The 17,236-nt window shown below is 50.6% G+C and overlaps 1 protein-coding gene across 1 annotated transcript in view; it reads right to left on the bottom strand.

Annotated features, from left to right (window-relative positions):
* Window positions 1–8,952: 8,952 nt before the first annotated feature.
* LOC147571423 (liprin-alpha-1-like) overlaps window positions 8,953–17,236 on the bottom strand; it is an 87,644-nt gene continuing 79,360 nt past the window's right edge. Inside the window, exon 12 of the mRNA XM_086696418.1 lies at window positions 8,953–9,971. Within this exon, the coding sequence (XP_086552544.1) occupies window positions 9,918–9,971 (54 nt within the window). The 3' untranslated portion in view covers window positions 8,953–9,917. The remainder of the gene's footprint in view (window positions 9,972–17,236) is intronic.

Raw genomic sequence — 17,236 nt, 5'->3', positions numbered from 1 at the left:
AGCTCCAGCTTCTTTCTGTTTTCACCTGAGATGAAGAACTTTAGCCCTCAGTGTATCTTTTCCATTTTCTTACACGTATCCTCACCGTGTGTTCATTGGGAGACATTCGTGCTGGAGTCGGGCAGCCTTTGTCTCCACTTTGATTGGTGGAGTCTTGCCAAGTTCCCATCGATTTGGAATGGCTTGAGGAACTGATGCTCTTCTGGTGTCTGCCAGATGTATCTTGGGAACAGGAGGTACTGGGGACATGAATGTGTGAAGCACAAGAGGCTTGCTCGTGGGTAGTGGCAGGTGATATTGAGAGACGGTTGGCCTCACTGCTGTGGCAAAAGTTGACAGAGATGTGGCCTTTAGGGCCACGGTCAGAAGGGGAAAAAAAATCACATAGATAGGGCTAGCTAGTCTTCTTTTCTTTCATACTTTACTGATAAATTAGATTCCATACAACACCCAGTGCTCATCCCAACAAGCCCTCCTCAATGCCCATCACCCATTTTCCCTCTCCCCCACCACCCATCCACCCTCCATTTGTTCTCTGTATTTAAGAGTCTCTTATGGTTTGCCTCCATCCCTCTCTGTTTGTAACTATTTTTTCCCCTTCCCTTCCCCTCGGTCTTCTCTTAAGCTTCTCAGGAAGCACATGTGAGTGAAAACATATGATACGTATCCTCCTCTGACTGACTTATGTCGCTCAGCATACAACCTTCCCGTTGCATCCACGTTGCTGCCAATGACATGCTTTCACTCTTTCTCTTTGCACGTAGGGCCGATTAACTCCCAGTGAGCACACGTGAAGGTTGTTTTCAACCCCCCGAACAACTAATTTCTGATGTCAACGAAAACATGTTGTCCTCCTCAAACCGTTGGGCGTTGAAGTCTCTTGTTGGTGCAGTGACTATTACTGTGCTCTTTGCCCCCGCCATAGACTGCCTCAACATCCTGCTTTTGGAGACTTTCAGGGATCCTGCATGCCCAGTCGTTGCGCCAGCAGGTGATCGTCAAAGAAACGACTCAAAAAGAACTAAACAGAATCAGAACCCAGTCCTACACACTTGGGCATCGGCTCGTATGGAGACTCTGCCCTCCAGATCACCACTGCTTTTACCCACGGACAGGAAAAGCTGCAAAGCTGGCAAGTGCCCCACCCCCCCTACACTGTTTGATGTCAGATGTTGGGGGTTTCTTTTGCTGCATTGAAGCTCCCAGGTGTAACTAAAATAGGTTCTATTTCTCTACAACCCACAGGTTTTCCATAGTCATAGGACATGAAGCTTCCCTGGGCAATTGTGCCGGTCACTTCCTTCACAGATTTATTTTAGTATCATCTGGGACAGAGAGTTGGGACCCAACTGTATCCCTTCTGATTCCCTTGATCTCTTCCTAATCCTGTTTTCCAGTGAGGGACTGAGTTTCCTAGCCTGGAACTATGTCTCTCTGATTTTAAGTGTGGAGTCCTGCTACGTTGCCCTAGATCCAAGGGAACATGGACAGTGGGTTCTCCATGGGCTCACCTGTGACACCTCTCTTGGCAAGAGAAGGCAAAAAGTCTTCTGGGATGGGGCAAGTGGTATTGGGAGGGAGCCATCTTCACTTGTGTGCAAGGGGAGTTGGAGATCAGAGGTCAGAGTCAGGAACCATGTAACTGTTACTCAGAGAGTGCCCAGCATTCACAAGCAGCTAACCCATGGCGATTCCCAAGGACACATTGCCCTCCCTTACTGAGACCTGTGTGCTTGTTAGCCGGAGGGCTGTCGGTGACCCTGTTCCACAGGTCGCTGTGAGGTAACCACATGATGAGAAGTCCAGTGTTGGAGCATGAGCATTGTTCTTCCCCAGGTGGTCAGGGCAGACAGTCCATTCAAAGACTCGGGGACCAGAGCCCAATTCCACAGACATGGCTGCCAGCCAGCACAGAGAAGCCAACGCTGAGATAGATCACGAGGGCCTCTGCCCACCGGTTGTGAGTGGAAGGCCAGAGCCAGAAGCCTTCCTGCCCTACGTAGCTCAGGATGCAGTGCGCTTGTGATCGGTGCTTCCTTTCATGCCAACCCCACAGACGTTTCCTTCTTACCCTCAGGACACCTAGCTTGCCTGGAAAATAGTGGTCATGTCCGCAGTCCCATCTTAATTCCATTTTCATCTGAGCTGAACAACTTATGTCCCCAGTGTGTTTCTTCTCACTTGTTATTCTTATTTTGATTATGATTATCATCATAATCATCATTGTTATTTATTGACCAGTTCCTCCCTGTGGAGCTTTGGTGGAAGCAGTCTGGAAGCCTCCCTTCTGATTTTTCATTGTCAACTCCTTTAAAGCAGAGTCCCTGGATGGGGGACAGTTTGGAAAATCAGTGCCTCATGGGCTTCCCTGGCAAACGTACAGTGGCAACAGGAAGCAGGTACCCCAGTGCGTTGCAAAGCATTGAGCACAAGAGGTTTGCCTGTGGACAAAAGGCCGGGTGGAAAGCAGGCTGCCTTCCTTCTAGGGCAAAGGAAATATATCAGCAGGAAGGAGTCAGGAGCAACGCGGCTGCCACCCAGACAGCAATCTCTGGCAGCTTCTCTGACTGAGAAGCTAATTTCACTTAGCATAATATCCTCCAGTTCCATCCACCTAGTTGCAAATGGCAAGATTCCGTTCATTTTGATAAGGCACAGACCTCTCTTCCTGGCGGAAGGTGAGAGGCTGCTCACAGGTCTCTCTCTGAAACCCAGCGATCCACTGAGGAAATCCCAGGCATCTGGAGGGATCCGTGTGTAACATGATGAAGAGTAAAAACGTCAGGAGGACGTCTGATGCCAGGGCAAGCCGTCAGGCGTGCAGACCTCTTCAGGACTCCAGGACATCCTCCCACACTTCACACGGCTTTGTGAAGAAATCCGAAGGAGGGAAGGAGGAAGTGCATTTGACTAACCAAATAGCTCAACCGGTTTTCAGACACATTGAGAAAATACAGAAAATGACACGTTTCCAAAGATTTGTAGCTGCATAAAGTTCTCTCTTCGTGCAAACGGAAATCACTGCTGCAACCTGCCAGCATACATCTCCTCATGGCCTCCAGGGTTTGTTCCTCGTAAATGATGACTTTGCTACAAGTAATAAATTCTATTACTGTGAGTTAAACATGTACTCACACATGCAAACACAACACACAAAAGGGCCACCAGGGTGGCCCACTAGGTCAAGCGTCCAACTTTCGACTCAGGTCATGATCTCGAGGTTTGTGGGTTCGAGCCCTTCGTCCAGCTCTGTGCTGTAAACTGGGAGCCTGGAGCCTGCTTCTGATTCTGTCTCCCTGTCTCTCTGCTCCTCCCCTGCTCACACCCTGTCTCCCTCTCTCAAAAAGGAATAAACACAAATAAATAAATAAATAAATAACCCAAGTAATCCTCTCTGGAGGGACCGTGTTGCAGCTGGGAGACAATCACAGCACAGGGAATGCTGTCTGCATGAAAAGCAGGGAGCTTCTGGGAGCAAAGGGAGAAGCCGGCTGCAATTCTAATGAACAGTAATGCTTACTGCCCAGAGATCAAGACACCGATCCGTCAAGCCACCGACTCCCCACCAACTCCCAGAAATGATACAGCAGCCTCGACAGGCACCCCACGGTTAGACATTACAGAGCAGAGAAACAAAGTGCCCTCTTTCCCTAGAAACAAGCCAGTCTCAAGCACATGCCACTTACATCCACGAACCACTCTGTCACACACAAGAACCACAGGGTCCCCGGCATCCCATCTACACATCCATTTGGTCAAGCACATCACTGAGCCCGGCCCAGGCTCGAAGGGAGGCCTTAGACTCCACCTCTCAAAGGGAGTAGTAGCGAAGCACCTACCTCCCATCGCGACTTTGATGTCATCATAGGCCACCTCTCAGCAAGTCTACGATGTCACTGCTTGTAGGACACATCCTGATGTCACACGAATCAAAATGTGAAAGCAGGGTCAAGACGGGATCGTGATGTAGCACTTGCATGCTGATTTGTGAGAGGAGACATGTCTCCACTGCCAGTGCAGCTCAAAGTTCGAACCCGGGCTACTTTACGTTCCAAAGTGAGGGCCAGGGAGCAGTCGTTCCAGGCTGAGACCATCTATCGCATGGAGGGGATCCCTAAACAACCACTAATGTTTTCTATTCTAGAAACTTCTGCACAAATGCCAAAGGAAGATGTACAGTAAACCCTCATGAACGCATCACCCATCTTCCACCAGTATCAAACCACATGGTCACTTAATCATTGATGCATACCCTGACCTAACCCAGGGCGTCGAATTCCCAGACGGTGGGTGAGTTCACGTGTAAATGCTGGGACATACGGTGGCACCGTGAGCCCTTTGTGTTGTCCTCCTTGCAATCCACGTGGCTGAGCGATACATATCGCTTTATTACCTAGATGCCACCGGGTAAATCTGAAATGGATTTGCCAGGGCTCACACTGGCCACCAATGAGTTTGTAGGGAAGCAAGGGGAGGAACGGTTAGAATAGTATCACATGGGGTAGGGAGGGGAGTAAAAACCAAGGTGGGGGCAACCACAGTTTCTCTTGAAATAATGAGTGTGGTGGCACTTTGGGCAAAACGTTAAAAACAGGGGCCCCTGGGTGGCTCAGCTAGTTGAGTGTCCAACTTCGGTTCAGGTCATCATCTTATCATTGATGAGTTCAAGCCCTGCGTCAAGCTCTATACTGACAGCCCGGAGCATGGAGCCTGTTTTGGATTCTATGTCTCCCTGTATCTCTGCCCCTCCCCCAGTAGCATTCTGTGTGTGTGTCTCTCTCTCCCTCTCAAAAATAAACAAACATTAAAACATTTGAAAAAGGAAAACAAAAAACCAGGGTCACTCAGCTGCCACTCGGGGGAGTATACAACTCTTGTAGGAGGGTCACGGGTCTGTGCAGACGTTATTTAAAATCTTTAAAAAGTAAATCGAAATTAGGGGCACCTGCGTGGCTCAGTCTGTTTAGCATCTGACTCTTGATTTCAGCTCACATCATGATCTTTTTGTTGGTGAGAGTTGTGTCCCATGTCGGGTTTGTGCTGACAGTGAGGAACCTGCTTGGGATTGTCTCTCCCTCTCCTCTGCCCCTCCTCCTCTCTCTCTCTCTCTCTCTCTCTCTCTCTCTGTCCCTCTCAAAATGAATACAATTTTTACAAAATTTAAAAGGTAACGTAAATGGAAAAGAAAATAAGGTGTTGGAGACGAAGACACCCTCAACCCTCTATTTGTGCAATGTGACAATCCCTCAGTCACTGCTTTAGTTACAAGTTAAATATTTTGTTAATTTTATATTTTTTACGTTCATTTTGAGAGCAAGCACTTGCGTGAACGGGAGAGGGGAGAGAGAGAATGCCAAGCAGGGTCCGTGCTGTCAGCGTAGAGACCGATGCCATGCTCAAACCCCACAAACCGTGAGACTATGACCTGAGAAGAGATCGAGAGGCAGACGCTCAACCAACTGAGCCACACCGGCACCCCTAGTTAAGAATTTGTAAAGCAATTTCCACTATTTTATTCTCATTATAAGTTTAAAAATAGCTTTTACTTAATTTTCTTAGAGCATCGTGGCCTGAAAACCAGAGCCATGGCACTGAGGCCTGGAGTGTAAGCTGTGGGCCGCCCCCCAGCGCCAGGGGAGAAAGGTTCTGTTGGCCTCCTCTGAGGATGGCTGGCCGGATGCACCGAAGACACTCCAAGCCAGTGGGACGGTGGCCGCCGCTTGCGCAGGAGAGGCCGACGTACCCTCTAACTGCTGGATGTGTCCCGGTACGTGTCCCCGAAACCCTGTGGGCGGCCCCCATGGCCATGGCTCACAGCGGACGGAGGCCTTGGAGGCGGCACAGTGGGACACAGGCCAACCTGCACCTGGCCCTCACCACAGCCCAGCCTGGCTGGCATCCTGGCGTCCAGGCCTGATGCTGCTTCCTCTCGCGTGTGGGCAGGATGGTTTCCTCTTGCATCGCTGTCTCCCCACACGTCCTTGTACCTGTCCAGAGTGCTTTCTGTCTCAGTAGCCCCTGAAAGTGTCTTCTACCAACGCAGAGCCCCCCCACCCACCGGGCACACACACACATTCGTGGCCAGGAGAGGCTCGGCACACTCGAGTGAGAAGATCAACTGGAAGTAATCCCGATGCGTGCCAGAGGTCCTCTTGACCATTGTCCGCTGTCTTCTGCTGTCTTCCTGGACAGTCCAGGGCCCTTCCTGTGACTCGAGAGTCCTCTTCCCTTGGGAGGGTGGGGCTCGCCCTCCCCACCCTGATGGCTCTGGGACAGGACCAGGCAAGGCAGGCCTTCTCCAGAAACAGGTGGACTGAGGAGGTGGGGTGAGCAGTGGGCCCCCTGCAGGCACATCTATGTCCAAATCTCTGGAACCTGTGCATGAGACTTTATTTGGGAAAGGGGTCTTTGTAGGTGCAGCTAAGCGGAGGACCTTGACACCACCCTGCGGTCCTCAGGAGGGAAGGTGCAAGGACGGATGTTCTTACGAGAGGCGGCAGGTAAGATACACTGAGGGAGGACAGGACAGTGGGCAGCAAGCAGCGAGGCTGGCAGGCCGCAGCCTCCCCGCCCCCCACCAGTTTCTGCCCAAGCAATGGTGGCTGAAGACACAGCGCTGGCCTCGAGGCAGGACTGGAAAAGGTGCAACAGGAAGACAAGGACAAGAAACAGCACAATCCGGGCCACTTGTTCCCACTGAGGAGTCAAGCGACAGGAAGGTAAGAGAGAGCAGAGCTCGGAGATCTTGAGAAACACCATCAAGCGAAGCCGTATCGGCAAGAAGGAGGAAACAACCCCACTTGCGCGTGTGCCTGCTGCCCCTCTGCAGAGGACATGGGGACAGATCACTCCCCGGACCACGGAGCACCCTTCTGGGGGGCTGAGGGCTCAGCTAGCAATAGGCGAGGAAGAACACGTGAAGCCACAATCACCTTCAGATCACACGATGTGACACTGGAGACAGGACCTGAAGGGCAGCAGTGATGAGGGTTTAGTGACCTCCAGTAGGAGTTTCTAGCAGCGGGGGAGTCAAGGGTCTTCGGTGGGACCTGGTGGGACTGTGGAAAGGCCTGCAAGCCCCGGACGTTCAGTGTGGAGTGAGTACAACCAAGTATGGCTAAGGAGTGTTCTCAGAGAGGCGAAAGCTCTCGACATCTGCTCGGCGCTTGGTCTGTTTCTCAACTGACATTTGTTTTTTAGGCACGAGTGGAACCACCAAATCAAGTTTTAATAAAACATCTGCAACTTAATGTACCTGGGGTGAACTGATCTGTTTCCAGAAACTTTCAGATGCCTAAGGCTTGCCCAGCTTTGGTGGGGAAGAGCAGATTGTTACATGTAAAAAGCAAGGAAGCACTCCGTTGTTCCAAAGCTCACACTTAACACGAAGGACTAGGAAGTGCAGAAAAAAAATAAAAATAAAAAATCAGCCAGCACAGATTCTGAGCAGGAAGACAACAACCTAACTACGCCCTAACGGAAGAAAGACGGGAAGGATTACTCCACAAAAAGGGAACGCAGCATTCAGAGGAGTAGCCGATCAGTCCTGGCAGGAGAGACAGTCCAGGAAGATGAAACCCAGTGATCGTCAGCTGTGCCCACCACACACGGACCACGGGTCAAGGTGTCCATCCGCCAACCCGATGGCCACGTGCTCTCCGTGGCGGGGAGGGAAGGAACCGTCCCAGAGTCGCCCGAGCGACAGGGATCTTGTGCCAGAGCCTCATGAGTTGGCCTGGTGGTGGCTGCCAGCCCCCGGTGCGGGCAGACCCTCCCGCCTGCCACACTGGCTGGTGTAAGACTCAGCACTGGGTCTGAGCTTCGGGAGAAGCAGCCTAGTGGGTTCCAGGGGCTGAGACGATGGGGAAGGATGCGGCCCTGGGCACTTCTTGGGACCTTGAGAGGACAGCAGCAGGACAGGAAAGCCCACACAGAGGATGGAAGAGGAGTGGAGACTGGGTGGAAAGCACGCGCCTGTACACACATGCGCACACGCACACACTCCAGTCTCCTGGGGTCCTGGAGGAAGAGCAGCCTCAGCTGGCCCTGACCGTGGAAGAGTCGCCCTGCCCCGTTGGCCTATTGCCTGGGCCCCCGGCTGCACTGATTCCGGGGCCGCTACCCTAGGGTCTGGGCACTTGGCCCTCCTGTGGAGGACACCCCTGTCCTGAACTTCCACTCCCAGCTGTGGTATTCCATCAGCTGGTTTCCACACTACTACTTCCACGTGGCAGAAGTGCCTTCATGGCCCCGAGCACCAGAGAAAACCACGGCAGCCACTTCTCAAGTCAATGGCAGCTTGTTCTCACTAGTCTTTATTGGCAGTGGGAAACGCTCCACTACTGCCTTGAAAGCCAGCAATAAATAATACCGTGAGAAAAATAGTTCAAAGTAGACGGTACCTACTCTGGCATACAATCAGGAAGTTCACAAAAGATTAATAGAAAAACACAGGGAAACTGTCAAACGTCCAATGAAAAGCAGAAACGACATGTAAAGAGACATGTCGTTTCTATCTCTGTACCAGCTGCATAAGAAATAAGGCACCATGATCTGAGCACATTCCTGGGTGGCTTTTTTATATGCCACCTCAAAATTATAAGTTACGTTGGCTACTCGTATAACCTGAAATGGCTGTCTCCTCAAAATCTACACATGGAGATGGGGCGCCTGGGTGGCTCAGTCACTTAAGCGTTCGACTTCAGCTCAGCTCACGATCTCACAGTTTGTGAGTTCGAGCCCCACGTCGGGCCCCGTGCTGACAGACAGCTCGGAGCCTGGAGCCTGCTTCGGATTCTGTGTCTTCTCCTGTCTCTGCAGCATCCATGCTCATGCTCTGTCTCTCTCTCTGTCTTTCAATAATAAAGAAACATAAAAAAATTAAATAAAATCTACAAATGGAGAATGAGGTCCACTCCGTAAACTTGTTTACAAACAAATCTAAACAGCTGATTTCCGTAAGAACAATAAGGCCTTTATTAGAGTTGCACTACATTGTTTCCAGGATCTTGCATCTTGCTCTGTGCTGAGCACCCAGCGCCCTGGCCCGAGGTGGGAGACCAGTGCACCCTGATTGGTCCTCTGAGAGTTCTGCTGCCAGGGGTCTAAGGTTCGGGTTGGGGGGGGGGGGGAGAAGGGGGTGGGCAGGGTTTCGGGGAAGAGGTGGCCAGGTTGCCCCACCCAGGCTTTCTGGGGCCTCAGCTCCCAGGTTGTGCGGGTCACTGCAGGCAAACTGCCCAGGCCCCCGGGGACCAGGCTCAGAAACAGCATACCGGCCCTGGGAGATTGTCACAGTGTTTCAATCAGCTTTCCACTCCAAGTTTCTTTAGCTGATAGTTAACACCAGATATTTTTAATCTGTTCACACTGCAGAAGAAAGCATTGCTTGCTAGAAAAAGTGTAGTTAAGGTGAGTCATTAAAATACAATGACAATTGCTGCAAATTAAGTCTGATTATATCAAAACCATGGTTGTAGAGCTAAGGGACATTCGTAAAGGATAATGCAGGCTGTGTCACGGTGATTTGACAAACGTGGTAAAATCCTTTTCTCTGTCAGGGCTTCTTAACAAACAATTAAACAATGATAATTACAATACATGCACAGGTTATAAAAGCCCTGTATTTGTCGTAGGATTTATACATACAACCATGATAGTACATACACTTGAAAGACTAAACTGCGATATAAGAACATCAATTGATTCCAAAGGATATTTATAGCCCGGATATACATGAAAGTAAGGAACTATCTATAGGGAGTGACAAATTTACAGAAATGTACGAAACATTACATGCTAAATGAGTTTCTCGATCCTATTCACGAATTTTTCAGTAATTAAATACTGTAAGAAAATATCTCAGGGTCCATATAACAAGGATTAACAGATGAAAGATCTGGTTGAAGTTTCAAATGTAGTCACTGCTGGGCTCTGCGTGCTGCAAGACCATCGGTAGAAGCAGTGTGGGTAAACTGCAAGATAAAGGAAAGAATCAGTCTTAAGACATCAGCCCGAAAAGCACCTTCCAGGGCCCCAGGTGGGGCCTAGCGCGTGCCCCCCGTCCCCAAAGACCTTCCTGGCTGAAGAGATTTGAGAATCTAGAGAAAATATGAAGCATTTTGCATGACCAATGAGAATCATTCGATTGAGTTCATACTGGCTTAAGACTGAAAGTTACCAAATTAAAAAAAAAACAAGATGAAGGAATCAATCAACTATTCTTTTTTTTTTTTTCAGGATTTTAAGTAATCTCCATTCTAAAATGGGGCTCAAACTCACTACCCTAAGTTCAAGTGTCATAGGCTCCACCTGGCCTCCAGCCAGGAGCTCCCAACAATCAAACACTGTGGCTGAGACAGGAAAACAGAATGAGAGCAGCACAAAGCCCACCCCCCGAGGCCCTCAGAGCAGGGAGAAGAGGGCTGGGCTCTGGGGCCCACACCCGAAATCTCCAAGTTCAAACTCAGCCCCTCAGAGGGCAATGTGCTTCCGCTTTTAAAAGCTAATCTCTCAACTGAGAGGCCACCAGCGTCACTCACGTGAGGACTAGAATCCTCTTGGGCCTGGTTCATTCAAGAAGGTGTGCGTAAAACAAGCCAGCCAGGGCCTGCTGACCTAGGAGCTCCAGCAGACCAGGCAAAGGCCAGTGCCACTTGCTCCCGAACGACCAGGAAGGTCAGCTCAGACCTGGAAAATCTCCTACTGCTCCGACAGCAAGCCTGCCTCCCTACCACAAAAGACATTAGCAGACACTGAAGCCAAACTTCTTTTTTTACAAAAAGAGTGGAAATACAGTTTTCTCCGGAAAAACTGAGAACACACCAACCTCTTTAAGTGTAAGCACACAAACACCAGAATCCTCTTAGCAGGTGTAGAGAAGCTCGTGTGTGTGTGCGCGCGCGCGCGCGCGTATGTGTATGTGTGTGTGAGTCTGTCTATGTGTGTCTGCGTGTCTGTGTGTTTCTGAAAGTCCCTAAGTGAGCCTGCTGCGGCTGTCCTGGCTCACACGGACATTGCGCAGACAGGACACAGGGTGTCCGACTGTGGCCTGCATGGACGGTGCCCTCTACTCACCAACAGGAGGCGTCGGCAGGATTAAGACATGACTGGCTGAATCCAGCCTCTGTGGTGCAGATACTATGCCTGCTCCAAGCAACACAAGGGGCAGCGTGCAAATGCAGCATGCGGTTAGTCTTAAAATAGCACATGAGGGCACAAATACAGCCACACACATTCTAAACCACAGCAGCAACCACTGAGGGCTCCCGGGGCACTTCTGAGTGGGGTTCTCTCCACCCGCAAGCAGCCGGGGGAGTCCCCGGGAGTTCACTCTCAAATAGCAATGGGGCAGTAGAGGCCATGAAAACACTTTCGCCGTGTCCATCTGCCATCTTGGGAAAGAGGGGCCAGGGCTGCCCATCACATACGTAGCTCTGCGAGTGTCGCTCTGAGGCTGGTCCAACGCTCTGAGGACACCCACGATGCCTAGTTGTAGTAGTTGAGAGAATACGCTAATATTCCATCAGATAGAAAAGTTAAAAAAATCTCTTTCACTGTGAAACTTTGATAAGCAGAAGTGAGGAGTAACCTTAGATCATTTGAGCCTGAGCATGCCACAGCATCTGAACGCCTTGTTACATATGAAGTCGGCCATTCTCCATCAGTGTTCACATTCCAACCCAAGAGCCTCCCATACCTCCGCCAAGAGGCTGGGGCAGAGCAGCACGTCACATACAGACCAGCAGCGTCTTCTCTGGCTGCATAGAGGACAGAGAGGAAGTGACCCAGAAGCCTGCAGGGAGAGTCTCTGCTGACCCAGCAGGTAAGTCAAGAGTGTCTTGATCCACATTGCTATCTCTAAGAAGGTGCCCTCCTGAAGCTTCTATCATCATCCTGGGAAATTACAGGACCCATTGTGAAATAAAAACCAAAAATATATAGTAAGGTCACCAGCCCTTTAAAATGACCTCACTCTGCAAGTTTGTTTACAGCTGTTTACCCCCATTCCTGACAGCCATTGGGGGCCCCCTGCCCAGACGGCTGCCCCAGGCGGTAAAGGGAGGCAGGGCCATATTTGTGCCAGGACCCTGACCGGGCACAAGTCAGGACAGTCCTGGGCTGACTGGACCTGCCGCACTGTCTTTGTGAAATCACCTTCTTGCTATACAAGATACTACCTTTTTGTTTTCAAAACAGTCTTTAAGCTGCGGACAGTGCCACACGCTAGGACAGTCCCACCGCACCCTTTCACGTGTCCTATTCTCGTCACACTCGAGTGTTCTTATGGCAATGAAGACAGTCTTAAGTAGTGGTGTGGGAGTAAATCAGTCCTGGTGTTGTATAAGGAGAAATCAACACTTCGTGTCTTGTTCAATAAAACGACTGTAACCTTCCCCCAGAGCACAGGGCCCTGGACTGCAGAGAGACCTCCAGGCGCCCCCAAACGCAACTTACAGGCTCTACTGCCAGGCTGCCGTCAACGTGTTATGATGTGAAAAATATTTCTCAAGACTATCAAAAGTCAAATACCAAAAGGAAAGAAACCAAACTCCTCACCTCTGTTAAAATATTGGTTTCTCAATAGCCCATTGGTTTGGGTGTTTTCTACGTTTTTGCAGGTACATTTATTTATTTTTGAAAGAGACACAAACAGTATGAGTTGTGGAAGGGCAGAGAGCTAGGGAGAGAGAGAATCCCAAGCAGAATCCCCATTGTCACCGCTGAGCCCAATGGGAGGCCCAAACTCACGAAGTGTGAGATCATGACCTGAGCCGAAAGCAAGACTCAGATGCTTAAATGATTGAGCTACCAGGCACCCCTGTTTGTTAGATTTTCAGAGAGAGAGGGAGAGAGAGAGAGAGAGAGAGAGAGTGAGAGAGAGAGAGAACGATTGTGTGTGAGTGAGATAGGGGCAGATAGAAAGGGTGACAGGGGACCCAAAGCAGGCTCCACGCAGACAGCAGCCAGCCCCATGCTGGCCTCAGACTCACAAGCAGTGTGATCATGACCTGAGCCAAAGTCAGACACTTAACCAACTGAGCCACACAGGCGCCCCAAAGCTCATTTGTTAATAAATTAAGAGCTAAGCTTAACTTGTAAGGTAAAATTATCTCCGCATTTGGAAGAGTAGTCTGGTACGTGATCCCTACAAACATAATAATCTACGTTCCTTTTGTTTTTTTTGTTTTTTTTGTTTTTGATTTTACTTTTAGGAAATCTCTACCCCCAGCACAGGGCTCAAAGTCACAACCCAGAGATTATGAGTCACGCTGTCCTCTGACTCAGCCAGCCAGGCATCCCCAAATATAATACTTAACAGTTAACGCAAATTTAGATATCATTAGGCTGAAAACTTATTTCACCAACCCTTTGGTCAGTCGCCATGACCAAAAGGTGGTTCGACTCCCATTCCAAGATAGCACGAGCCTGAAATCACGAGCCGACACCCCAAAAGTTAATGTCAATCTAAAGGATGACAACATATTGCAATTGCGTCGAAACCAAGACTTCAAACTCAAAACAATACCCATTGAATCCTAATAGTGTATTTTCAATCAGAGATGTTAATGTGGAGTCCATTAATGGGCTTGATTTACTTATCTTTGAGAGGCAGAGAGACAGCATGAGCAGGGGAGGGGCAGAGAGAGATGGAGAGAGAGAATCCCAAGCCGACTCCAAGTTGTCGGCACGGAGCCCGACTTGGGGCTCGACGCCACCAACTATGAGATCATGACCTGAGCCCAAAGCAAGGGTCGAGCGCCGAATCATCTGAGCCCCCCAGGAAGCCCACAGGAATGGGCCTTTGGGGAGAGGGGTCCATGCTCTCCGGGAAATTAGACAAGGGTGCCGTGGAGGGGGGTTTGCAGAGGGGACACTGAGGGCATTCCCAAAGGTGTACAGTGTTCTGTAGAAGGATCGAAAGAGTCCTGATTCTCCACTGAGCCCATGAGTCGAACAGAATTCCACAGGGAAATCAGAAACAGAAGCCATGAAACTTCCACGTGGCACACGAAGTAAGAGTGTTTCTCTCTCCACATAAGAGCTAAATGCACGCCAGTCTCACGAGCCTGTGAGGGGAAGGGACAGGCAGAGCTCAGGCAGGAGGAGGCAGCACCGAGGACTCCGTGCCGCGCAAAACAGACCGGGTTTGGCGAGAGAGGACTAGCTGTGCGGTGAAGCTACGCGCTGCCTTGCTCTAATACAGGCTGCGGGGTCTCCAGCAGGAGAGCAGTGGGCGGGTGCAGACGGCCCGGTGTCACCTGTGTGTGCTGGGTCGGGATCTGCACCAGAAGCGCCAGGGCGGTGACATCGAAGGTCCCATCTAAGGCCATCAACGTGCCGTGAACTCCACCGTCTACGCGATTGTTGGCATCCTCCTTAAGGCCGATCGATAGGACCCAGCGAATCCCCGGGTCCTTCCTCCAAACCAGCACCTCTGCCGACAGTAAACACCCATGGCCACGGTGGCTGCCGAAAGCTCTCTCCATCACATCCACACCCTGTAATGCAGGACAAGGATCTCCGCTGTGTGCCCCAAGCCTATGCTTCAGCTGCACACTCCGGGTGTTCTGGAAAACCTTCCTCCCGTCAGACAACACTGTTGGCCCCGAGCCTGGGCACCTTGTCACTTCAACACAAACGTCTCAGTTCTAATCGCAGAGCCCGCTTTGTGGACTCGGTTGAAAATCAGAGAAACCTGAAAAGACTCCCCAGCATATTAAGAGACTGTGACGGGACACCTCACTTTCATGCAAAGTAATAACTATTGCATTTGCTTTAGGACACATCGAAAAATCACCAGATGATTCACTAGTTACTTCTGGTGAAAGACGGCTTCTGTCAACTGTGAAGAGATTTAAAATGAAGTACACAGTACAGGAAACACATATACCCAGTTCATTTCCAAGGTCTTTCACTAGGTAAAATAACAGTTGTTCAAACACATGGACACGCTTAAAACACTTACAGATCGTTATCACATTTCTCTGTAATAACTCTGTAATAACTCTGAGACTCATTCTCCTGAGGCGGACATTGTCACCACTAGGCACCTTTCGTGGAGCCTTATGGGGCTCTACCTCACCGCCACCTCCCTGAGAACTTCACTCCTCATAGCCCACTGTACCCAGAAGCCTTACCAGAAACAGTCGGTTAACACATATTTTATAAGTGACGTGTATATGCTGTATTCCTTCATAAAACAAGGTAAATGTGATTAAGAAAACCATAAAGAGGAGAAAATACATTTACAATACTCTACTGGATGGAAACACATAACTTGCATACGAGTGGACCTGATCTTCAAACCCTGGCTGTTCAAGGGTCAACCGTATGTTTCTGGGACTGGCCGTGCATGTCCACAGAGACCACAGTATGATCCACTCTCAGACACTGCGTGATACCTATGGTAACACAGAACCCAAGTCAGCGATTTGAACATCTCAGCCCCGGAGAAAGTCACCTACACACACTCTGTGAAACTGAATCAAATGCTGGGGCAAACAACTCAATAAACGCTGTCCTCATACGACCAAGTACTTAAACCATACCTCCCGAAGATGACAAAATAAACGTAGGAAACACAGGGGAATGTTTTGGCCAATTTTGTGACCTCTGGACTTACAAGACATACACATTTCTGGGAGCAGTGGGTGTGACAGCCAGAGGGCACTACCACGAATCTTAACGTTTTCATTACAGAAAGTATAAGGATGTGGAAGAAAACACACTGGCAACATGTAAGGGACCGAATTTTCCCAGCATGGTTCCAGGAGCAAAAGGCCCTGGAGGCCTTTTTATGTCCGTGGAGGACATAATACTGCTTTGCAGCTATAGAGTCTATTGACCAAACGAACAGCTACTGCTTGAAAAACAGGTACAGCTGAAAAGTGCTCAGCAAGGTGACAAGAAACACAATGCTTATTTTTTAAAGTTTTTGGTGTTTTTCAGCTTGTGCGCCCAATTTGCGGAGTCCCAGGGCACCTTGGGAAGGGTTTTCAATTCCGTGGCTCCAATTCAGCGGCTGTGGGGAAGCAGAGTGATGAAATGGGAGGTGGGGGGTGTCCACAGCCACGTGAGGTCTCCCGACACGGGGAGGGGTCCGCAGGCAGAGAGACCACGGATCTAGAGGAATGAGGCCAGTAAGACCACCCACACGCTGGAAACACGCAGGGGACACCAACCTGGTCATGCAGGCTCGTCGCTAGCGTGGCTGGGGTGGACCTTTTGTCTTCTGGTGAGCAACCAGCGGATGGATTTTGTGATGCCCTTCTTCTTGGGGGCGTGGTTCAGTGAGTCCCGGCTATTGCCAGTTTTGCTGAGGCTGCTCAAGGGGCCATCCCGAGAGCCCGGGGATCTGGGGGACGCACAGGAGAGCATCTTCCACGCGTGCTCGTCACACGACACACCGCCCCACGTGATTAGAAGCACAATGCCCTGGGAGCTGACACTCTCTCCCTCCCAAGTATTATCTGGAGTCCAAGCCCCTTGGGTTGAGAACGCTCGGCACCCCTCCCTGGCTGTGACCCGGGAGCACGGAGGACATGCACACCTGAGCCACCCCAGGGCGTGGTGCGAGTAACAGAGGGGCTGCTGGAGCTGCGTGGTGGGGGTGGGGGGAAGAGAGCATGGCTCCTGACAGCCCCACAGGGCACAGTGCGGCCCAGGGGAGGAGCCCTAGGGAGCATGTCACCCAGGATCCACCGGGAGGAAAAGGGAGGTCTCAGGACGGCTGGTGCGTAGGATCTGAGCAAACGAGGCTGCCCTACAGCCACCAGCATCACAAGACTCCGGTCTTTCCCACCTGCCTTTTGCTCTGCTGGCCACACCCAGGGCACCCAGGCAGGTATCCCAAGAACGCCGTGCACGTAAGCTCGGTTCATTGGCCTCTCTTTGGAATCGCTGTTCCGACCCTTTCTCCCCCATGTAGAGATCAAAGGTTTCTCAGAGCTGAAAACCAGCGCACAGGCATGTCTCCTACGATGCCTGTGCCCCTTACTTTGTGGCGTCCCTGATGTCCTCGTGGCTGGCCTTGTGCGGTGCCCCTTGCTGCAGCCTGTCCAAGCTCAGGGACCTCTGGGAAGAAGGAGCTGACGGTCCACATCGTGTCCTTGCCACACGATCTTGTGACTCTCCCTCCAAAGGCAGCAACTGTGGGGTGGAGAGGAGAGTGACATGAGTTCACCGTGCGCCCAGACAGAGGAGCACACAGCCCTGAAATCACAGCCAGCAACTCATT

The sequence above is a fragment of the Puma concolor genome, unplaced genomic scaffold (assembly GCF_028749965.1).
Source record: "Puma concolor isolate L17-30 unplaced genomic scaffold, mPumCon1.1.hap2 unalloc_scaffold_28, whole genome shotgun sequence".
Classification (NCBI taxonomy): Eukaryota; Metazoa; Chordata; class Mammalia; order Carnivora; family Felidae; genus Puma; species Puma concolor.
Note: the sequence above shows the minus strand (reverse complement) of the source record. Positions and strands in the feature narration are given on the sequence as shown.